Source organism: Myotis daubentonii, chromosome 17 (genome assembly GCF_963259705.1).
Source record: "Myotis daubentonii chromosome 17, mMyoDau2.1, whole genome shotgun sequence".
Taxonomy (NCBI): domain Eukaryota; kingdom Metazoa; phylum Chordata; class Mammalia; order Chiroptera; family Vespertilionidae; genus Myotis; species Myotis daubentonii.
The window spans coordinates 52,989,320-53,013,289 of NC_081856.1; the positions used below are offsets into that span (position 1 = coordinate 52,989,320).

General features: G+C 58.0%; 1 protein-coding gene across 4 annotated transcripts in view; it reads right to left on the reverse strand.

Annotated features, from left to right (window-relative positions):
* Nucleotides 1–23,970, reverse strand: part of TRAPPC9 (trafficking protein particle complex subunit 9) — a 161,561-nt gene that overhangs the window by 45,695 nt on the left and 91,896 nt on the right. For all 4 annotated transcript variants that reach the window (XM_059672369.1, XM_059672368.1, XM_059672371.1 and 1 more), the window contains 2 exons: nt 13,978–14,120; nt 6,271–6,381 (listed from right to left, as the gene is read on the reverse strand). In XM_059672369.1, the coding sequence (XP_059528352.1) occupies nt 6,271–6,381; nt 13,978–14,120 (254 nt within the window). The remainder of the gene's footprint in view (nt 1–6,270; nt 6,382–13,977; nt 14,121–23,970) is intronic.

The following is a 23,970-nucleotide window of genomic DNA, read 5'->3' on the forward strand; positions in this document are numbered from 1 at the left end:
GAGGAGCCTGAGGACTGTGGGTTAGTGATGGGCCAGTGCAGGCGACGGCGGTCCTCACACTCGAGGTTTCGCTGTGGGATCACGTGGTGCGTCCAGGAAGAAGGCGAACACTCCCAGGCCTGGCACGCTCCTCGGGCACGTAGCTAACACAGCAGCACACGGAAGCCCAGCATCGGGGGTGGTCCAGGAGAAAGGGAAGGAGTCGTTGCTCTCTCGGCGCAAACTAAGCCATCCCGAGGCCCCCGGAGCTCCCCTCTCCCCCTATCTGTCTGCACGGGCCATGGGCTGGGGACTGTCTCATCTGCAGAGCCAGCCCCATGCAGGCCAGGCACAGGCAGCCCCCAGACAGCGCAGGTCTGTATTCTGTCAGCCTGTCAGTGAGGCTCACGTGTCTGGGGCCGGAGGAGGGAGGGGAACGCAAAGGCGGCGAATGAGAAACTCAGGCGCTTCACCCTGTAACACGGCTGTGATTTACTGCTCTATCGTGATGACACTGGCCTGCCAGAGAGACTGCAAAACAAAGAGTAAAAGCACACGTCCATGTTGGGACCCGGCTCTGGGGGATTTATGCCTCGATGCTTTCCCTTGCTCACGGGCAATCTGTGGAGTGTGTGGGAGCACGGAGAGCAGCGACACGACACAACATGGGAGGAGAGGCGCAGGGTCCAGGCGCGCTGGTGGCGCCTCAGTGGAGACCACGTCCTGGCTGGGCTGTGGTGCCCAAGCGCCCACAACAGCAACGTGTGCGGGCAGGGCGCTCATGGCAGCCAGTGAAGGGGCCGTGGGTGCACCCCCCGTCCTGTCCTCACCGAGAGGCTGAAGAACACACACAGTCAGGACAGAAGTGAACAAAACCATGCTCGAGCCCACCCAGCAGGTACGAGCGACCCTGCAGCGAGCAACCTCGGATACACATTCCATTCAAGGGCATGGGCTACCTCCCCCCATGGGCCAGGCTGTCCGTCACACAAGTCGCCACCTATTTACAATTCGGAAATCACAGAGTATTCAATCTGGTTGACAACATGCATGTCACGTGTTTTTAGGGGCAAGTGTGCTGATGTCTGCAACTTACTTTAAAATCCATGAACAAATATCATGGATTAAAAAAGATGTAGATATATAAATAGGTATATAAAAACTAAAGGCCCAGTGCATGAAATTCATGCATGGGTAGGATCCCTAGGCCTGGCCAGCAATCAGGGCCAATCTGCGGGGCAACCAGCAGGGCAATGGGGGGAGGGGGCCCCCACTGGCACCTGCCTTAGCTGGCCTGGTGTTGCCCGCTCACCGGCCCCACCCCCCACCACTGCCAGTTGGGGCCTGTGGGCTGGGGGCAGCCCACAGGCTGGGGGCAGCTCCTACGTTAAGCGTCTGCCCCCTGGTGGTCAGTGTGCGTCATAGCGACCGGTCGTTCCACCATTTGGTCAATTTGCATATTAGGCTTTTATTAAATAGGATACAGGGTATCCACCCAAAAAATGTATACACACACTATGAATTCATTATAAAGGCAGTGTTTATTAAAACATTTCATTTTCATTTAACAGCTATCAGCTATTAAAGTGTATACACATTTTTTGCGACACCATATATATGTGTGTGTGTGTGTGTATACAGATACGTGATAAAGCTACTATAGCAAAACAGTAATGACAAATCTAGTGGGGGGTTTACCAGTATTCACTGCGAAATTCTTTTTGCTGCATGTTTGAAATTTTTCATAATAAAAAAATGGAAAAAATCAATCATTGTTCAGTGGCCGTCCCAGAACACCTGAGACGGGAGGGGCAGTGTGTGTCTGCAGGGAAGTGGCTGTGCAGTGGCTCCCGCGTCTGTCTCAGGAACCCCACTCCAGCCCCTTCTAAGAAAAACCTCAGGACTGGCTCCAAGGTCAGTCTTTCTAGTCGGCAGCAAAGGGCTCTGAAGGCCAGAGAGTCTCAGAGAAATAATCAAAGCCCAGAGCATTAATTCGCTTAAGCACCATTTCCACGGCCACGCAGCGGAGAAACGGCACCGTGGAGCTCCTCGGGCAGAGCCGGAGTGCGCACCGTCACCGCGTCCCGCGCCATCACCGCGTCCAGCGCCTTTGGGCAGAGACACTCCTGCCTCAGGAATGCCTCGCTGCAGTGATGCGTTCTCAGCGCCCCAAACTGCATTTCCATAAGAACACATCTCCTCCTCTAATCTCCTTCCTCCGCCTCCCCAGGCCCGCATTGGACAATACACTGCTTCCTCTCGCCTCCGCGGCTTAACCTGCACCCAGATTCAGCCTCAGCAGGGCTGGCTCCTTGCCTCCCTGTGCCAAGGCCCTGCTCCTCTGGCTTCAGAATCAGCGAGGGGCAGCGAGTGAGCGCTGTGTGCCAGGCACAGGCCAGGTTCTGACACGGGGTCTCGGCTCGCCCTCACAGAGCCCCATGGAGCCCCCTTTTCCTCCTTACCACAGGAGGAGCAGGCTCGGGGATTAAGAGACTCGCCAAGTCAAACAGTTACATTTAAGTGACAACACCGTGGACGGCTGAAGTAGAATAAACTGAACTGGACCCTGAACGGGGAGACCTCCAGGCGTCCGGCAGTTAGGGTCCCTGGGGTTCTCCCCAGAATGGTGAGCAGGAGTGTGCCAAGAAAATGAGACGGGAGGGGGCACAAAAGCCAGCTGGGCGCCTGGGCGCTGCTGGAGGACAGACATTCCGAGCCCACAGAGCACTGGGGAGGGGCTAGGGTGGCCCCACCTGGGAGGAAAGCACCTCTTTCGGGGCGGCTCTGTGGACCCAGAACTGGGCACAGGAGGTCACTCTATTGAGCCCTGAAGAGCTTTGTGGGGCGTCAGGAGCTAGAGGAGCCAGAGGTCAGTCAGGTGAGGAAACCCGGCACCAGGCCCGCTGCTCAGAGCCAGCTCACTCGCGCGCCGAGCCGCTGCTGGGCCCATGTTTTGCCCTGTGACAGCCCTAACTGAAGCGTCTCCTCACGGGAGCTAAAAATAGCTACCTTAACGCCAGTGAGTCCCGACAGCCACAACCACCTCTGTCCACAGCAAGGCCCAGGGAGTTGCCATAGAAACTGGAGGGCACAAGTGGACCTGGCTACTTCAAGGTCACAGGGGACTGGGGCAACCCCGGGGCACAGCCCTGGAGAGCACTGGGGCTGTGGGCGGGCACACAGCTTCACCGAAGCCGCTAGTGAGCCGTCCCCTCAAAGGCCAGGAGAGCTGACGGGCACCCTGCAGAGACAAGAACCCGGGTCTGGCAGAGGGACAGGCCCACATGCAGCAGTGGCCCCGACCCAGGTGGAGGCCTCTGGGCTGCGGTCCCTCCGCGACAAAACTGGGGAGGACAGCCCTGCACCCGGGCCCTGCCCAGGGACCATGGATGTGCTGTCTGGTGCCCAGCCCACCTGCGCCCAGTACTCAGGCCGCTCCCTCTGCCTCGCAGACGTGCACATGGACGTGCAGAGAGAGTGCGGAGAGTGAGGCCAGCGGCCCCGCATGGGGCCACCCAGAGTGGAGGCTCGTCCGGCGGACTTGCTATCCAAGTGGACTTGGAGGAGCAGAGCACCCGCGGACACCCTGCAGCTCGCTCTGCTCCTCCCGGTGTGGACGGCCTCCCCGTCAGGTCAGCCCGGCAAGCGAGGGCCTGAATGTCAGGCAGCGGCTGATCACAGAGTCCAGTCAGCTGGTGAGGAGGGCTTGAGCTGAAGGACACCCTGAGTGGGGGCCGCAATCAGGCCCCTGGCAGCCCTGGCTCCCCTCGGCCCACGTGGAGAATAAAGGAGCACAGTGGGCAGGGAACCCGTCTCGGGGACCAGAGCAGCCGGGCGAGGCCACCCCAGGCCCTCGGTCCCCAGGGGCCAGAGCCAAGCCGTGAGGCTTGTCCTGTCGATACCCTCACGCCTCCTCACAGCGTATGTGCACCCGCCACTGCTCAGCCTGCTACTCACAGCCCCTCTGCCGGGACGCAGTCTCCGCTGAGGTGCCGCCAGCGCCTGGACTCTGCCTCCCTTCCCCCATTTTGGGTCACGCCGCCTCTCCTGTGACGCAGGGGCCCTGCCACATCACAAGGCCCAGCTCAGCCTCCTTGCCTCCTCGTGAGGCCCAGGCAGCTCCCACCGGGGGCTTCAGGGCGCCTCTCCAACCAGAGTCTGCCACACTGTGTCAGGCAGCGCCCTCCCTACTGTCTGTCCGTCTTGTCTTCTCCTTGGATGGCAGGCTTCCCAGGGCAGGACTGACTTTTTTTGTTTGTTTAAATATGTTTTTATTGATTTCAGAGAGGAAGGAAGAGGGAGAGAGAGCTAGAAGCGTCAATGATGAGAGAGAATCATTGATCAGCCGCCTCCTGCACGCCCCTCACTGGGGATTGAGCCCACAACCAGGCATGTACCCTGACTGGTTCCTAGGTCGACACTCAACCACTGAGCCATGTCGGCCGGCAGGACTGACTTCTGAGTGAAGGCTGCTATCCCGGCCGCAGGGGCGCAGGGATTGGGGAAACCCGCCACTCTGGGATGCTGGCGGCAGCTGTGGCCACGCGGTGTCCCTCCCTAAGGGGCCTGCCTCCCCGCCCATGTCTGCGCTGCACTGCCCGCACTGTGACAGCGGGCACGCATGACACATTCTATGAAAACATCGTTTCTGATAGCGGCACAACAGCCAATTACGCAAACGCACCGCAGTTTACTAGTCACGCCCCGTCGGCGACACTGGCTGCTCCCAGGGTTTCTACGAGTAACAGCGACACACTCATCCCGTGCTCAGCACTCGCCTGCAGCTCAGATGGTTCCTTGTCAGGAGAGGGTCCGGGAGGAGTGTGCTCACTGGCCCCACAGCCCCCAAGGCCTTGCTGTGCGCAGTGGGATGTGCTCGTTTTCACGGGAACCTAACATCTCACGGCATCCCCCCAACACGGAGGGAGGGGGCCCACGCGGCCGAGCCCCTCCTCTGAAGGTTCCTGAACACCTGTGGACACAGGGAGCCACACCCCTAGGGGACAAGGACAACATGGGGGGATTATCTGACTGTGGCCAATGCCCTGAAGGCCCAGGTGAAGGGCCGCGTGGGCACAGCCTCCCTCAACACGGGGCTGCCCTCACCCCGCATCTCCACGCGCAGCTGCAGATGGGGATCAGAAGGCGGCCCTGAGGCCCCCTGAGCAGGAAACGATGCCTGGTGAGTTCCTATCAGTCAAACGTTTTCCAAGTACAAAGGTTCCTGAGCCCAGAAGCTTCGCCCGCCGGCCCAGGAGCCCCGCGGGCACCGACCCGCTGAGATGTTCCCAGCGAGGTCCCCGTTAGCATTCATGACGCAAGGCCTCGCCCCTGTTTCAGAGACATCCCCAAACACAAGGAGCAAACACAAACAGTGCAATGACTTCACAAAGCAGAGCCACCCCGAGGGGAGGGCGGAGGCGCCATGTTAGGCAGGGTCTGCGTGAGCAAATGCAGACTCTGCTCGAGGAACAAGTGATTGGAAACAGAAGTTCCTGTCCACTAGCCACCGATAAACAGCCATGAGCAGGCAAGGCGACCAGTAAGATGGAGGGCTGCACAGCACCCACCAGCTCCACACACAGCTGTCCCCAACCCCCAGGCTGGCTGGGGATGAGCCCAGCTCCTGGCCCTGGCCAGCCCCGTCGTGCTTCCTGCACCCAATCCCAGGCTAAGGGGGGAGGTCCTCGGGGGCCTGGGTTCTGCCCCCAAAGAACAGTGTCTGTTTCCCAGGACCACACATACCTGGCAACATGTGCTTTTCATAAATGTTGAATAAATAAAAGGTAGCACTATATTCTGTACATTCCTGGTATAACAGGATGGGCCCTGTGACACCCATCCCCACGCCCACAGCCACCACCCAGCCCTTGGGTGGGACTTTCATGGAACAACCGCTCCCTCTGACTTTGTCAGCTGAGACGGGAGTGCACATGTTGGTGTAAGAATTCCATGCCAGGCACCTGGGTACAGGCTCAGGGGAGAGAAAAGCATCAATAAGATGCTCCATCGCAGGAAGAAGAGAAGCAGACACTCTGCCTTCTGATGAAAGAGGAGCACAGGGGATGTGGGGGCACATGGGGATGTGGGGATGCAGGGACAAAGGATGTGGGATGCAAGGACATGGGATGGGGGGACGCAGGGACATGGGATGTGGGGATGCAGGGACATGGGATGGGGGCGGGGGACACGGGGATGTGGGGACGCAGGGGCATGGGGTGGGGGGCAGGGGACACGGGGATGTGGGATGTGGGGAGAGGTACATGGGGAGCGGGGATGGGGGACACTCACCGCTGGCACTCGCCCGCATGCAGGATGAGCTCCTCGTTGCCGCGGGCGCTGAGGCTCAGCTCGTGTTCCGTGGAGTTGAAGACGTCCAGGAGCAGGTGGCACTGCCGGGTGCTGCAGGGAGAGATGAGGGAGGCTCAGAATCGCCTGGTGGCCAAGAGGAGAGCGGCTCTGCCTTCTCTCCCCCCAGAAGGTCCTCCCCTCCTTGAGGATGTCAGTACTGCGTTTCATCAAAAATGCCCAGTGCCCCTGGGCTGAAAGATGACTGCGGCGCATTCCGAGCAAAACTATGGACTCGGAAAAGTGGGTCTGGGGTCCTCCTCGGTCCCGGGTCACATGCTCACAACCCTGCTGTGCCCTGAACAAACCACGCGACTGTGAGAGGTAACTGGAGTCTCCTCACTCACAGGTGTGAGGACCAGAACACTTGATATGTAAGTAAGACAGCGGGGGGCGGGAAGGAGGGCACTCGGCCAGCGTCGTTCCATGAATGCCACATCCGAGTCACAGTCCCATCAGCCCCTGCTCCCTGGGGTGCCAGGCCCGAGCCCGGTGCAGGGTGCCGGGCCCTGGTCCCGGGGAAGAGCCCGATGCTGATGTGCGTGGCTGCTGTGGGTTCTCACACCCCTGCTCCTGCTTGGGGCGTGGAAGACAGTGGGGGCTCGCTCCCCCACCGGAAGCCTCCGCTCCTTCGTCCTCTCTCCCACAGGGAGGCCGTGGGTCAAAGTCCTCGCCAGCGAGGACAGACTGCAGGGGACGCTCCGTCCAACAGAAGACAAGGCCCAAGAGGAGGAGGCACTCGCCCTCGGCCTCCGCTCCCTGCCCGCCCTCCCTAGAGTTCCCGGGTGCGAGGAGCTCATCAACCACTCGAGGCCACGAGGAAACACCACGGGCTACGGGAGGCGGGGGCCAGGAGGGGCTGGGCGTGTCGTGGCCGAGCAGCTGGAGCAGCCCTCAGGCCCCCGCCCTCCAGGCTCATTAGCTGCACACACAGAACAAGACCGACCACACGCTTCAGTGGCGTCGGCGCCATCGGTTCAGCTCCCATTACAGGTAAATGCCACTTGGAGCGAACACGGTCTCCCAAATGCCAAGCATCTCGGCTGCACGTGACAGGTGGCCCCTGTGCCTGCTGACCTGCACATGACAGGTGGCCCCTGTGCCTGCTGACCTGCACGTGACAGGTGGCCCCTGTGCCTGCTGACCTGCACGTGACAGGTCGCCCCTGTGCCTGCTGACCTGCACGTGACAGGTGGCCCCTGTGCCTGCTGACCTGCACGTGACAGGTGGCCCCTGTGCCTGCTGACCTGCACGTGACAGGTCGCCCCTGTGCCTGCTGACCTGCACGTGACAGGTCGCCCCTGTGCCTGCTGACCTGCACGTGACAGGTCGCCCCTGTGCCTGCTGACCTGCACGTGACAGGTGGCCCCTGTGCCTGCTGACCTGCACGTGACAGGTAGCCCCTGTGCCTGCTGACCTGCACGTGACAGGTGGCCCCTGTGCCTGCTGATCTGCGCGTGACAGGTGGCCCTGTGCCTGCTGACCTGCGCGGGGCAGCGTGCCCACGGCAGCAACAGAGGCGGAAGCCACTCTCCTTCTGGAGGAGCGAGGGGAGCAGTTTTCACAGAAAAGAGACTCGAGGAAGGGGCCCACCTGGCGTGACCTCCAAGCAGGCCCCGCGGGGGCATCTCCTGAGTGCGGACAGGGCTTCCTGGTGGGGAAGGGACGGAGGGGAACACCGTGAGGTCACTCCTCCCCATAACCCAGGGCTGTGCTCCCCGGGCCTGTTCATGGGGAAGGATAGTGAGGCCCAGGCGATGACTGGGACTCAAGGCAGCACTCAAAGCCTCTAGTTTTCACAGCAGATAAACCAGGTTCCAAACCAAGCCCCACCCCCTGCTCTTTCCAGAGAAGGGACCCGAGGAGAGCGGGGCAGTAACTTCTCCACATATACACACCCTTGCACACATGTGTACACAAACACGTACGCACACATGCACACATATGCACATGTCATCGAAAAGGCCAGAGCATCTGGCCTGCAGGGAGGGAGAGCGGCAGCGTAAGGCTCTCGCTGCCGCGCGGGAGACGCATCCCACACCCGCCTTCAGAAGGGCAGGTTCGCAGCGGTTGCTCCTGGGCCCTTGGGTGGGGGTGTCTCCCCAGAGGTTCAGCTCTTGGAAAATATTCATTAGCTCTGACAGCTGCCTACAACAGGCCTCTTCACTCCGCTCACGGGAAAATGAGTTTCAAAAACGATCTATCCGCCTTTGTCATAACTTCATGAAATCTTTAATCACAGCAAAATCTTTCATCAGAAGAGGGAGTTGGTGAAACATTTATCAGAGGAGGGAAATGGATGACTTTTAGAGCGGGGAGGGGAAGGTTCCAACATCTGTGTCCTTACTCCCAGCCGCATGGATGGACATGGGCACGCGGCTTTCTGGGCTCTGTGTTTCGGCTCCCTGGGTGCCTGGACCCACCCTTTCCTGCTCTGACTGAGGACGTGCCGGTGGCCTGTGCCCTCTGTGATCCATGAATGGGTTCCCTTCCCAACGGGCAGCCGTGCCCACCTGTGTCTTGGCTCTGAGCACCTTGCCCGCCACGCCGAGACAGAGCGGACATGAACCCACTTGCTTTCTGTGTGGGCTTTTTCTCTCCCTGGGCCCGTCTTTCTGAAGTACAGGGAAGCCCCAAAAGCCTCCTGGAAGACCTAGGTCAGAGCAGGTCCTGCAGGATGGACCCACCGCCAGGCGTGGGGGAGGGCAGGGCAAAGGCCCGGGGCAGGGAAGGACCTGGGGGAGGGGGAGGCGGGGGTGGCCAAGCCCTGGGGGGAGGGGAGGAGATGTCCCAACACAGAGGGCAGAGCATGTGGAACTACCTCCACATGGTCGGCACCCACCGTTCATCTTATTAACCCGCCTACACGTATAAATACCTGTGGATACGACGCAAACGAGAAAAACAGGGTCTCTGCCCGGCCCGCTGAGCATCATCCACGCACCAGGGGGCTGCCAGTTCGATTCCCCATCCAGGACACGTGCTGGATTGTGGGCTGGATCCCAGGTAGGGGCCTTGAAGGAGGCAGCTGATCAATATGTGTCTCTCACATCAAGGTTTCTCTCTCTCCTCTCCCCCAAGCCCCTATTCCTCCCTTACTCTCTCTCTAAAACGAACGGAAAAAATATCCTCGGGTGAGGATTAAAAAAAAAAAAAAACTTGAACAAACAGCTCAACAAAAGGCAACTAAGCCCCCAGTGAGCGTGCTGCTCCTCACCGTTAGGGAAGCAGCAGAGAGACCAGGTGCTGACATCGCGGCGCTTGCACTGAAGTGGCCCCAGGAGAACACCGACAAGGCCGAGTGCCAACGAAGAGAGGATGCAGGGTCCTTTCTCTCCTGCCCGGGGCCTGCCCGGGGCACTGCCCTCCGAGAGCAGCGGGCGGTGTCGCTAAAGCTAAGCCCACGCTGACCTGTGTGTAACCCTGCAAGCCCCCTGGGTGCTCAACCTCGAGAAATGAAAACGCTCCTTCGCACAGTCGGGATGAACCGGCGTTTATGGCAGCTCTACTCATGGTCCCAAGAGCTGGAACAGCCCGAGGTCCTTCGGCTGTGACGGGCCTCCCAGACAGGGTGCACCTAGACAAGGGAAGCTCCGCAATCACAAAGTCCAGCTGCTGACGCCCGCGACACGATGGATCTAAAAGCAACTTGGTGACGAGAAAGTCCCCTTCAAAAGCTGACACACAGCAGGATCCCGGCTCCGCCACGTCCTGGGGACGCTGGGCCTGAGCCGAACACACAGGAGGCCGGAGGGCAGGTCCGCAGGCACTGGGCCAGGGTGGGCGGGTGTGACTGTGAGGAGCACATGATGAGGTTTCGGGGTGACAGATCTGCTCTTTTTTTTTAAATATGCTAATTAGACCAGACAGCTTCTGGAAGAAGCCGGGGCTGTGAGGGCCAAGCCCCTTGCACAAATTTCGTGCATCTGGCCTCTAGATCACTTTTTTTTTTTAATATATTTTATTGATTTTTTACAGAGAGGAAAGGAGAGGGATAGAGAGTTAGAAACATCGATGAGAGAGAAACATTGATCAGCTGCCTCCTGCACGCCCCCTACTGGGGATGTGCCCACAACCAAAGTACATGCCCTTGACCGGAATCGAACCTGGGACCCTTGAGTCCGCAGGCTGACGCTCTATCCACTGAGCCAAACTGGTTAGGGCCAGATCTGCTCTTTATCCTGATTGTGGTGGAACGTGAATCCAATGTGTGTTAGAGCTCACGACACTCCATGCTAGAAAAGTCCATTTTGCTATGTTCATTTAAAACCTTTTTTTTAAAAAAGATTTTATTGATTTTTTACAGAGGAAGGGAGAGAGATAGAGAGTTAGAGACATCAATGAGAGAGAAACATCGATCAGCTGCCTCCTGCACATCTCCTACTGGGGATGTGCCCGCAACCCAGGTACATGCCCTTGACTGGAATCGAACCTGGGACCTTTCAGTCCGCAGGCCGATGCTCTATCCACTGAGCCAAACTGGTTTCTGCCATTTAAAACTTTTTATAGTGATGTGATTAGAAAATAAATGGCACAACAACCTTGATGAGCTCGTCCGAATGCCGGTTTGGTTGCTCAATAACTGTAATGTCTTAGGCAAGTCATTCCATTCCTCTGCGCCTCAGTTTCCCCAATGAAGACAAGGATACTGCTGCCATGGGACTATGGGAGGCTCCCATGGGGAAGCGTGACGGTGCTTCCCGCACCCACAGGAGGGTGTTATGTGACTGTGAGGCGGTGGCAATCAGGGCTGCTGCAGGGAGCAGTGAAGGCATAGCACACACGTGTGCCCACAGCAACCCCTCGAACTGCCCAGGACTGCCTGAGCCACAAGCGCGCTCGAGAAATTCCCACGCCGAGGACCGAGTCTATCCAAACACCATGCGCCACGGCCAGGAAGCACGGGGCCTCTTCCTCCCGCTGAGGCCCATGGGTACCTCCGGGGCCTCCCAGGGTCCGAACATCAACATCCGGTCACTCCTGGGAGCACAGGCTTGGGTGACTGCAAAGCCCAAAAGGGCACCATGGCCTCATGCACCAGGGGCCAAATCCGGGTGGTCTCCTAAAAGTCTATAGCTGCCCAGTTTCCCATTCTGTCTTCTTTCCAGAACAACTCAGCAGCCCGTCTCGGCACAGAGGGCTTAATCAGTCAAAGGTGAGGGGAACAGAACCCAGGGTCCGAGTGCGCCTGGTGACGAAGCCATCGCCCACTGCACACTGAGCTGCCGAACTCGCGAATGTCCTCGAGCCACGAACACCCGGCCGTCCACGGAACAGGGTTGCTCAAGGCATCATGCAAGGGCCGCACCAGACCCGGAGGCCGCCAGCAGTGAGGTCACAGAGAGGCAGGGCAAGGCCACCAGGCCCTGGGATGTACCGAGGTGAGTGACGTCCTGCAGAAGGCACAGGGCGGCTGCCAGAGCTGGTGTGTGTGACACACGTGACGCGTGCCTCTCTCCCTAGCACGTGGCACACCATTGCCGTGTGCATGGGCACACACAGGAAAATGATGACACCACTTTTCAATGATCCACCTTGTGTGAGGCCCTGCATTCGGCTCTTAGGTACACACTTTGGCAGGGCCTGCAAGATCCACGTCACCTCCCGCCCAGACGAAGGGAAGATGGTGCTGGGAGACATGTGAGTGCACAGACACAGGCGCAGAGCCAACTGAAACCAGGTGCAGAGACGACCTGGTGCCTGCACAAACCCCATTCTCGTTGCATCTGAAAGCGATTACACACAGAACTATAACAACTGGGGGAAGACGGACCGTGACAAATCAGCGCTGCCACAGCCCGACTCCCGCCTGCAGCCGCACTGCCGGCCGGGGCAGATGGGAGCTTCCTAAATGGCCGGGATGAGCGCCGGGATGTGTCAAGGGGGGTGATTTCTGTGAATAATGGGACGACTGTTGCGCCCCACGCCCTGCTCGGAGGAGTGCATTTTCCTCGCAGCGTCTCTGGCCGGATCATTTATCCTAACAGCCGAGGAAAAACTGCTCCCCGGGACCGAGGGAGGCTCGGCGCTCAGGCGGGGCAGGGCCCATCCATTTCAATCTCGCCCTGACCAGATTACCGGGCAGCTGGTGTGAAGAGGGACGCTCGGAGGTAATTGACCTCCTCAATAAAAGCCGACCGAGGCCTGCGCGCAGCCCCGGGAGAAGGGAGGCAAACAAGGAGGTCGCCACCGCCATCTACGCCGAGGAGCGAGCCCTGCCCTTCGCTGTCTGATGTCACCCTCTTTCCACCAGGAGCCTCGGCGTTACCCCTGAGGGACAGGCAGGCTGAAGCGGAGGTGAGCCCAGGCACCCGCACTCTCCGGCAGAGGCCCTGGGGCAGAGGCTCGGATCAGGTGCCAAGAGGCCACAGCTCAAGTCCCCTCTCTTCTCCTCACTCTAACAGAGGACGAGTTAGAGACAGGAACCGACGCAGTGCTGACGTGGGTGGGGCTCTATAGCTGAAACGGGGTGCTGGGCACCCCTGGAATCAAGCGGGCCCTGAGGAAGTAGGGTTTCCCTGCCGCCTTTCACCACTGAACCATCACCAACGAGAAGAACCGCATGGATGATCAAGGCTCAGAGCGGAGCAGGCACACACCCTCCCCGGGACCGACAATGACGGAGCACCCACCAAACAGGCGCGGGAGTGTGGGCCACCTGCACCCCTTCCTTCTGAGACGGTTCTTACTTCCGTCTCCTCGGTGTTTAATGTTATTCATAGGCTACAAGGCCTCGGCTGCAGCGACGTATTATCAACATTCCTCCCCGCGTGCAGCCTGCCTTTTGATGAGCTGGGGGTGGGGGTGGGGGAGAGATTAGCTGGGAACCTGGGAACTTATACGCATAAATACACAGCCCAAGGTCACAGACAATAGTGCAGTGAAGGCTGGGAGGGGTGGTTGCGGGTGGCGGGGACGGGGGGGGGGGGGGTGACATCTGTAATGTTTCCAACAATAAAGATACGTTTAAAAAAGAGAAGCCTGAGCCGAGCCATTCCTTCTTGCCCCAGCCATCCTCCACTTTGGGGAAGGTGAACAGTCTTTCCCACTGACTAAACCTGTGCATGAGAAACTGTGAGCTCCTCTCAGAGAAGAACCCCTCTCGTACCGCTGCCCACGGTGGTCGGAAGTGGACACATGGTCTGGCTTCCTTCCCCTGGAGACCAGGCCTGGGAGGAGAGAGGCCGCGGGGCAGGGAGGGCTCCCGGGCAGAACAGCCTGATGCTCCAAGTGAGAGGCTGGGCAGCCTGGGCCACACACAAGTCTCCTGGGACGTAGAGTGACGTAAAGAGAGAGGCTGCCTCCTCCGGGTGCCCCAGTGCAGGTCGGAACCCAGGCCAGGCTTGGGGCAGTGAGCGGGCCGCATCCGCACAGCGCCGACCACACACTCACACACACACACACACACACACACGCACACACGGCAGTGGCAATGTCAGCATGACCGCTACAGCATGGGATGCATGCGGGGGACCCCCACGCACTCCCAACTGCCTGAGGCTCTGTCTGCTTCTTGGATGAGGCCCTGAGACCCAGGGCATCTCAGCAGCCTGGGGTGAGGGCCAGGCTGAGGGAGGGGGCAGGGTGACCGCCCAGGTGGAACTGCACACGCAGGGGCTCTGGAACAAGGGACACGCAGCAGACCGTTACCTGGTGGCCGGCAGAGTGCTGACTCGTGTGAGGAACACTGACGGCTCCACCTCCACGCGCAGCCCCAGGGACAGGTCCCTGTAGTAGCCTTCCACGTGGCCTGGGCCTCCGGAGTACTTGAAGTTCAGGATCGCTTCCAGGGCCTGCAAACATGTAAAACACGGCGTCAGTCCTTGCGAAGTAGCTCGTTCCCGCAGGAGGTGGCTTCGCATGGGTGAGGCTGGGATGCGCGGGGTAAGACCATCACTCCCACGGCGCGGCCCTGGGCGGCGTCTCTCCTGTGGTCACGCTTAGAACAAGGTGAATAAGGTGTGGTCCTTGGTCAGGAAACGCTGAGGGAATGAACGGGGGAGTGAATGAGCTGACAGACAAATGGAGCCGGCCCTCGCCCAGCGTGCACAGCGGCTTCCTCCCTGCAGGCGCGCGGGCAAGAGAGCCAACAGCTTCCCGGCGCTGGCCTTGCACAGCCCGGCCTGGCAGGCAGCAGGCTGCCACATGAGCTCTGTTGGCTGGTTGCTTTTTTAGGGTAAAATTAAACGCCCGCCAGGGAGTGAGGTAGCAGACGCCCCGGGAGCTGGGACACAGACACTGTCAGGTACCACAGAACAAGGAAGGAGTCGTCTGTTTCTATTTTCTTGGAATTGGAGGTTTCTTTGCTCTGTCGAGAACCAGGGGAAAAGATGTCATTATAGAAAGATAACTGTCTAATTTGTGAAAATCAAGTTCAGAAAAGGTCTGTGAAATCACTGAGTCTCGCTGTCTTTCTTCCTTGATTGAAGAGAAAGCCTCCTGGCTGCCTAAAACTGGAATATTTTGCTAAGACCACCGAGCGGGTCGGAAGGCAGGAGACCGGATGTTCAAGTGTCTCAGCGACAATGTCACGGAAGCAACACGTCCTCTGCCAAGACACGGCCCCTCGGAGCATGGCGCAGCCCTGACTTTGAGAACGGACTGTCACAGCCAGCAGTCATGGGCAAGGCACTAGAGGACAGTATTACTCATTTCTAGGCACTCAGTGATTGTGCGAACTAAAATGAGAGGCCTTTTCAGCAGCTACCTTCCATTGAGTGCCTACCACGTGCCAAATTCTCTGCCGAGTGACCTATGCACATGAACCCTACCGTTCTTAAATACGTTTTTATTGATTTTTAGAGAAAGTGGGAGGGAGAGGAAGAGAAACATCAATGAGAGAGAAACATCAACGATCAGCTGCCTCCTGCACGCCCCCTACAGGGGATCGAGCCTGCGACCCAGGCATGTGCCAGGAATCGAACCGTGACCTTTTGGTCCATGGGTCGATGCTCCACCGCTGAGCCACGCTGGCCGGGCAACTCTAACTCCTTAAGAGCCCTGCAGGGAAGTCCTGTTTTCACAAACAAGGCTCAGAGTAGTCTGGTGACTGGCCCGGAAGCAGCACACCCAGGAGATGAACACGGAGCCATATGGCCATACAGCCTGCGCTCTTGCCATTTATGCAAATTACTCAGAATAGCATTCGTTCACCCATCCAATCATTCACTCACCAACCCTAGAGGGGTGTCTGCCTGTGATAGAGGATGGCGGAAGACTCGGTACCAGCCCTGAGGGGCTGAGTCTACTCGAAGACACAGGCCCAGAGACAGCAAAGGTAAACGGTGGTCGTGACAGGGAAGGGCAGGCTACATGAGGACAGAGAGCAGCCAGCGAGGCACGTGCCTGAGGGGCAGGGCCTGGGTAGGAAGGGACAGCACCTTTCAGGAAAGCAGGGTCAGGCTCTGATCAGATTGAAAACGGACACATAATGGAGAAACATCAGGTCACTGAAACCTCATTTTTTAAGACGTCAATGGAAGTGGCAATCCTCTGAGTTAGGCAAATCCAGGGGCACAAAGCGAGGCTGGTAACCAAGATCACGAAGGAGGAAGAGAACCGCCTCGCGGCGCAGATGCCGCCCACGTTAGCACAATGACAAAGGAATGACGCACACAATTCAGTGCCAATAGATTCACCTGCTTAGATAAGTGGACGCGCTACCAAACGGGGCACGAGGAGACAGACCCGGGGGAGTCTCCCGGCGACTGAACCGCGGATGCGCCATAGAACGGCCTCCTCAAAGCTCAGACGCCTCCAGCTGACTCCATCAAACCTTCCTGCTGACGACAGCACCAACTTCACGCCAACACCTTCAGAAATGGAGGGAGGGTGGGAGGGCAGGTCCGCATCCCTTTGATGAGGCCAGTGTGGCCCAAGTAGCCAGTCAGACGGAGAGTGTCCATGGGGAAACCACAGGCCTGTGTGCCTGGTGAATTTAGAGTAAAACCCTAACAAAATACTACTGAGTCAGACGCAGTGATGTAACGATGGGCAATACTGCAGGACAGGTAAGTCCCACCCCGCATCTCACCGCTAACCCTGGGGCCGGTGCTCACGGGAGCCCCACACACAGGTGTGGAGAGAAAAAAGCCCAAATCCAGTTGAGAATCCAGCCGTAGAACCCGGGAGCTGTAAGGCCCTGTCCAACGTGAAGTCTGTGACAATGGGTCTGCCTCTGATCAGCCCTGACCCCGCCCTCCCACTGCTGTACCCTCATTCAGTCCCCCAGGCGTCCCGGCCACAGAGCTCGGAGTCTGATCACAGCCACTGGCACTGCACGCCGCCCTGACAGGCGTGGGCCACGTGGCCTGTTACTCGGGGCGGGAAACACGGAGTTCATTGCCTCAAAGGATTGAGATGCGATCACGGCTTTACTCGAGAGACATGAGAACCAGAAAGGCGGCCATCCCATTGGAGACACGTTCGCCGCGCAACAGTCACCCTCCACAAGGAACACCTCACGGATGAGCTGAATTGGCATCCAAGAGCCAGACTCTGACCTCAAGTTCAAGGTGGCACCGCCTCCCCTCTGACACCAAAACAACAACTATATACAGAGCCGCTGTCTCTGAGAAGGCCCCAAGGACCAGCGGACTTCCTACAGCTACGGAACAAAGAAGCCACCGTGAGAAGAGCGGGAGGGACGCACCCACCCCAGTCCCTGGGCGGGGACCCACAGTGGGACCCACAGTGGGAGGATCTCACAACCGTAGGGTCGCCCCAAAGCGAGAGGGGTCTGAGCCCCACCCAGCCTGGGGACCTGCACTGGGAAGAGGAGCCCCCATAACATCGGGCTTTAGAAGCGAGCGGGGCTCACGTCTGGGCGAGCCAAGGGCTGAGGGATCCCAGGCTGCACTCTTGCTGGGTCCCAGCACGGAGGCAGCAGTTTGCAAAGCACCTGGGTCCCATGTGAAGGTGACGCACTGATTACTCTCAGGGTGTGCGCTGGAGGCACAGGGGTCTGTGGGACTTTCTCCTGAGTCAGAGGTGTTGGCGGGTGCCATCCCCCCTCTTGAACCTGGTTGGTCTGAGGCTGGCGGACGCCCCTCTGACACTCTCCACAACCTTGCTAACACTGTTCACCCCACCCTGGCATTTCCCCGAGGACCCGCCCAGGCTAGCACCCCCCAGAGGGGCTCCTGCCTGCCACACCCAGTGGGCGGCCTCAGTGTGGCTGGGCCTCGGGTGAGCCACAGCGCAGGCCTGCCCGGCACACCAGTGAGCCCGCAGTGGCTGTGGCCAGGCCTCCAGCCAGTGGGCCAGGGGCAGCCTCGCCACCAGTGTGTCCACAGAAGCCGTGGCCCTGCCACCGCAGGAGGCCACACGAATCCCCCAGGAACCCCTCTGAGCACAAGGACTAGGGCATGGCGTTCTGTGGAGGCACCGACTCCCAGGATGTCACCTCGGCCACTGGCTCAGCTGAGATTAAAAAACAAAAACACCCTGTGGCGTGGATTTGTAATTTGCCCAACTAATCCCAACGCCTGGCAGTGACAGATCCAATCCCACATCTGCCCAAGTCCGCAGTCCTGCTGATGGATGCCACGGCGCGCCGCCCCGTACAAGCAGGCAGCGTGACCGTGGGCGTGTCCGGCCCCCTCTGACGGTCCCTCCAGGCATGGCGCGCCGGGCGCTCGCTCACAGCCTGGCGCACTGCCCGGTGGAGGAGCCCAGCACACGCCTCCCGAATCGATGAACGAGAGGAAGAAACAGCTCCAGCGCGGGCAGGAGGCTCCTGAGGATGCGGCTCCCAGGCCTCCGGGAGAATAAATCTCCATCATAAACAGAGCCTCCCGGCCCGGCAGACGCGCTGATTTTATTCCACGTGCAGCTGTAACAGAACATTCCGCCTCGTGTGCTAAATACGCATTTCTAATTACACTCACCTACGACGCATTCCCCCTGAAGACTGAGAACAGCTACACAATATAATTACAGAGAGCAGCACTCTATGGCAGAGGTAAGCTAGGGTTAGCGAGCAGACAATAAGTCATGGAGAGCAACCATCAGCATCGCAAACAAGAACACGCAGCACCAGGGCACAGAACTTCACCCACGTGGCACCAGGCCCTGACTCCTGGCCTCTAGTCACCAGCACAGGTGGGCAGGAAAGAAAGGAGGGGAGGAGTCCACCCCCTCCACTGCCCGCCCCCCCCATCCGACAGCAGCCCTGCCCCCAGCTCCGCTGGGAGCAGACAGGGAGGGTTACCTGCTGTAGGGCGGCCTTGAGCATGGAAGGAGGAGACGAGGGCCTGGGTTTAACCAGCATCAGTGCCCTGTGTCTACGTGGCAGCCTTGGCTTCCCAACAAAGATGGAGGCGGCGCTCGGCCAGGGGAAAGGAAGCAGCAGAGCCGGGGAGGAAGGCTGCCGCCCGGCTGAACCCCAGATCGCCTGGGCCCCCACTCACTCCATTCACCAGGCATCTGCTCCGGGGCCAGGTTATTCTGTTTAACCAATAAAAATGGAAAGCGGTGACCGCCAAGACTGCAACTGGAACTTGGTTCATATGCTAGTAGTGTCCACTTTCCACAGATGGGCTGCCCTCCTCGAAAGAATGACAGCATTTTAAGACGAAGGAACAGAAATTAGGAGATTATTTTTAAATAAAACAAGGGGCTGGAGCTAGACCAGAGAACAGGGAGCGCCTGGCCCACCTCCCAGAGTGGCCATGGCCACGATGCTGTGGGTGGCATTGGTGTCAGCCTTTGCTTTTCTAAGCACATCACACACAGGAAGCTCGTGGCCAAGGAGGCAGCACACAGGGCACGTCTGTCCCATCCCTGCCATGCTGCCCTCCTCGGTTTTAGAAGACTCCTGGGTCAGCCCTTAATGAGCTGAGATTGAAATCATCGGCAAGGAGGGAAAATTCATTTCCTCTCCCTGGTCACCTCTCAGAGTCTTTAATATCTAAGTTCAGGGGTGGGGATGGCACTGGGCTGTCACTGGAGACGAGTTCCCATAGGCCCGCCAGCTAAACATTCATGGGCTCGGTGTCAGCTCGGTGCCTGTGAGACTCCACACCCACGGACGAGCCTCCCTGAATCTCCTTCCCTCTCTCCTCTTCCTGTGTCAGCTGCCTCCCCTCTGTAAGCCATTCCCGGACTCTCCATTCATTCATTCACTTGCTCACTCATTCACTCATTCATTCATTTGCTCATGTGCTCATTCATCCATTCACTCAATCATTCATTCATTCGCTCATTCATTCACTCACTCCACCTCTCAGGCTCACTAGACACCTCCATCCCTGGGCCTGTCCTGGAGTTTTGCAAACATTTACCCTGGAGTTGCCTATTGTGTGCGCGCACACACACATCTGCACATCACTGTGTACACAACACGTGCGCACACACATGTGGGACCGTCAGCCTATCGGAGTTCCTGTGAACCAGGGTTGCGGCAGCTTCATCTCCACGTCCTCAGGCCGCGCTTGGCGCTTGGCGCTCGAGCAGCCGCCGGGGAAAACAGGAAAGGCGCCCTGGAGAAATGACGGTGCGCCTTTGAGAAAGAAACGGACTTCACAGGGATGAGCGAGGAGGGGTGGCTTTGCAGGCAAGAGGAACAACGTGTGTGAAGGCACATGCCCTGTGCTCCCTTCCTGCTGCTGGGGGCCCCTGACGTCACAGGTTCCACGGGGAGGGAACCATGCAAACCATGATGGGCCTGTCAGACACTGCGGTCACTGCACGTCCAGGCAGAGGCTCCGGAGCGAGTGCCCAAGGGATGGAAACTTATATTTGGAGGAGACGCTCACTATGAACTAAATTTTCACTGTCAAAGAATTGCCATCATTAACAGTCCTCACCCAAAAGAACAATTCAAGCTCAGCCGGCCTCCGAATGGAACGGGGCCGGTGGGTAACACAAGAAAGGGTGAGCACCTGTGTCATGAAATTCTTCAATCAAAACAGTCCATTTGTATTTGCAGGCGGCAAGCGCGGCCTAATTCGCTTACCGCTAACAGCGCTGCTTCGGATACTTGTTCAGTCCTCACTCGTGACGACGCTTCGCTTGGCTCCGCAATACAGCTCTGCCTAATAGATTAAGTCGGCGAGGACTAACCACCCGAATCAGCAGGAGCCTGTCGGCGTCAATGTGAGTGTCACTATGTAATCGGTGTCGCTCCATTAACTAATGCACCTTGACTCTCCCTCGCATCCACAATACACTGAGGGTAAAAAAAAAAAAAACATAAGGAGGAGAACACGATTTAAAATAATGTTGAAAAAATGACTTTCTGAAAGGCACCACTGACTGGCCACATGGGGTCCAGGCCCAGTGCAAACACAGCAGGCCTTCCAGCCCCGCTTGGGGCCCAGCGCCACCTGCAAAGGAAGGGCACCTGCCGCTGCCTCCACCCCCACCCCCAACGCCGCTGCCCACACACCCACCCGAAGCCACGGCATCGCGGAACTTCTAGAGAACGTCAGCATAAGAGCAATTTAGTGACATGTGAAGAGCAGAAGTCCACTCATTCTGCGGTTCTACCACCACCCAGGGCCCTGTAGGTGCAGAAAGCTCCGGAGGCAGGGTCAGGCCTTGGGGCCCAGGTTCAATGCCCACAGAACCTGCATGTTAACCACTTACAGCCTCAGGCAGTTCCTCTAAGAGGGAAAGATAGTGCGACCCCAGATGGCAGGGGTGGGCAGGGTGGTGGGCCTGGGTGAGCGCCAGCCTCTGCAAAGGGCTCTGGAATGGCCACCAGGTTCCTCTGGGCCAGGCCCCCACGCACACTCACAAATGGATGCAGCCTCAGTGAACCCAGGTAGCTTGCATGCACTCACCTCCCAGCGACCGCAATGAGGTCAAGAAACAAAACAAAACACTTATTTGCAAGAAAGAAAATTGTCTCCATTCACAAAGGACCCGAGCACCAAAAGCATGACATGTCGATACAAACCTAAAAAACCTAAGAGCGAGGTATGTGCACTGAAAACTGCAAAGCCCTGAGGAGACAGATCACAGGCCTAAACAAATGGACGGTGTGTTTCGTGTTTATGGAAAGATGTCAGTTTCCCCCAAATGTATGTGTAGCGAGTCCAGTCAGAATTCCCGCAGGATATCGGGGTTGATTCTGAAATTAACATGAACAGCAAAGGGACCAGAAGAGCAAAACACTTCTGAGAAGGGAGAAGTGGGAAGACTCACACCGTGACTCCCAGACTTACTCTAAGGCTGCTCCAAGGATGGGGGTGCAGGTGAAAGAGACACAGGAATCAATACAACAGAACCAGACCCCACACATGGCCGGTTGCTTTCCAACAGAATTGCACATGCAATTCAATGGAGGAAGGAAAGTCTTTAGCAAATGTTTCTGGAACAACTGGAGACCTGAATACCAAAAATAAATAAATCCTCAACTCCTACCTTGTACCATCAGGAAAATAAAATCAAAATAAACCATGGTCCTGCCCAACTGGCGTGGCTCAGTGGTTGAGTGTTGACCTATGAACCAGGAGGTCATGGTTTGATTCCCAGTCAAGGTCACATGCCTGGGTTGCAGGCTCCATCCCCAGTGGGGGTGTGTGCAGGAGGCAGTCAATCAATGATTCTCTCTCATCTTCGATGTTTCTCTCTCTTCTTTCCTCTCTCAAATCAATAAAAACATTTTTTAAAGAAATAAGGCACTCGATGGCATTCGGTGGTGTCCAGCACAGGCCCTCAATCGCTTCGGGGTAACAGCGCCCGCACTGCGGAGACCTAAACACACCAGGCCACGTTCCTCCCCCTCCGACTCAGAGCTGCTAAGATTCACAGGCCCACAGAGCCGGGCCAGGTGCTTCCAGCGCCACAGCCAGAGCTCCAAGTGTGTATATTGACCCGAGCGCCCAACAGCGTTTCCGTCCAGCATGTAAGAGCTCAGGGTGCCTCACAACCTTTCGCCCCCGGGGTCCTCCCATTGGCGCCGTGGGAAAGGTGCTGGGACAGACCCATGCACCCACTGTCAGGAATCCTAGACACTTTTTGGCCACTAGCAGGAAAGCCACCTCCTCCAGGAAGGCACCTGCTAGCTCGGCAGACATGACTGGCAATTACTCAGAGAAGGCAACTCCCTATCCCCTCGCCAGGTTACCATCAAGATGAACTGCCCCTGCCATCTGTTCCCAGTTGCCCCTGCGGCTGACAGATGTGCTGGCCTCCCCCACACAGGCCACCTGTCGCTGCTTCTACCTGCCCCTCACCGTCCCCACCCGCCTCTACATCTCTAGCTATTCACTTCCCCACCCCCAAGCCCCTGCGCCATTCTGTGTTCACTCCACCAGTCACGGTGGGGGCAGGATCCAGGCGCTCAGCAATGCCTCTGACCATCGCAGGGGCAGTCCCCCAACACCTGAAAGTGGCCATACAGGTGTTCAGCTCACTGCTCTATCGCAGTGAAAGCAGGTCTCTGTGTGAGTGTGAAATGGCCACTAAAAAGCTTAAACTGGGAGGGTAACAAACCCGTGATGAGATTGGAGTAGAGGCTGCTCCTCCTCACCCATCTGCACCTCCATCCTCAACACGGGACCCGCCCAGAGGAGGAAGGAGACGTGCATTCCACACCTGGCACCGGGGATTTAGCAAGTGTCCGGCGAGAACTCGGCCTCTCCCGGGGGCCACAGGCCCAGCCTTCTCTAGCCCAGAGGTGGCCTCAGAACAAGCTGGGCCAAGTGGGACGGAAGGGACTTGTGACAAGGGAGGGATGTTGTCAGCCAGGGCAAGCACGGGCTTTAACATTCCTGGCTCACTTCTTCCTTCCCTGAAATCTGAGTTGCTGTCCAGCCCACACAAAAGCCACAGGTCCCTGTGGTCAGCCCCACAGAAGCCACGCCTTCGTGACTGGGCCAGCGGCCGTCTCTCTAAGAATTTAAAGGAAGAAGCATCTGAAGCAGGACGCTGGCAGCGGGGTCTCCAGGGCTGGCAGGTGTTCCGGGGAGCGCGGGTTCCTCCAGGCAGAGCGAGCCCCTGGCACCCAGCTCCCCACAGAACAAGGCCCCGGAGGGCAGGGTGGAGGAGCATTCTGAGGCAGACACGAGAGAGAGGAAAGCGTCACCGCTTCTTCGTATTCTGATGCATTTTAACAACCTAATTGACGTTAAGATGGTGACAGAGACACAAGAAAGGGGGGAGGAGTTAAGGGTGACAAACTACTAAACTTGCAGATACTGTTTGACTCCCCAGCCTTTGACACTGTTATTCACTTCCCGTTTCTCCAGCCTGCCCTTCAAATTCATTTTTCTGCTAGAAATGAAGCGTCTGCAAAAGACTGAGGAATGCCCTCTTTTCTTCTTCGGTTAAACGAAAGGAGAAGTCGTTTGATTTGGTGGGAGAGCGTGTGCCTACGCTACAGGGCACAGTCACACGTTTCGGCAGAGTCCACGCTGGTTGGAGGGGATCACGATGGAAATGTCCGCTGCTGGAGGGCGCGGAGGGACAGACGCCCCCACACGGCCAGCGATGCAGGGCGGGCACAGCCTCTCTGGAATGCCATTTGACAGCTGGTCTAACGAGGGACTTAAAAAACGAAGCCATGCTACCTCTGGGACCCTGTGCTGAGAGTCTAACCTGGAATCCAACCTGTGGAGAAGCTATTTCGAATGGTCTGGTGACATAGGACCGTGGAATGTCATTTAACCATTAAATTATGTTGACGCTAATGTG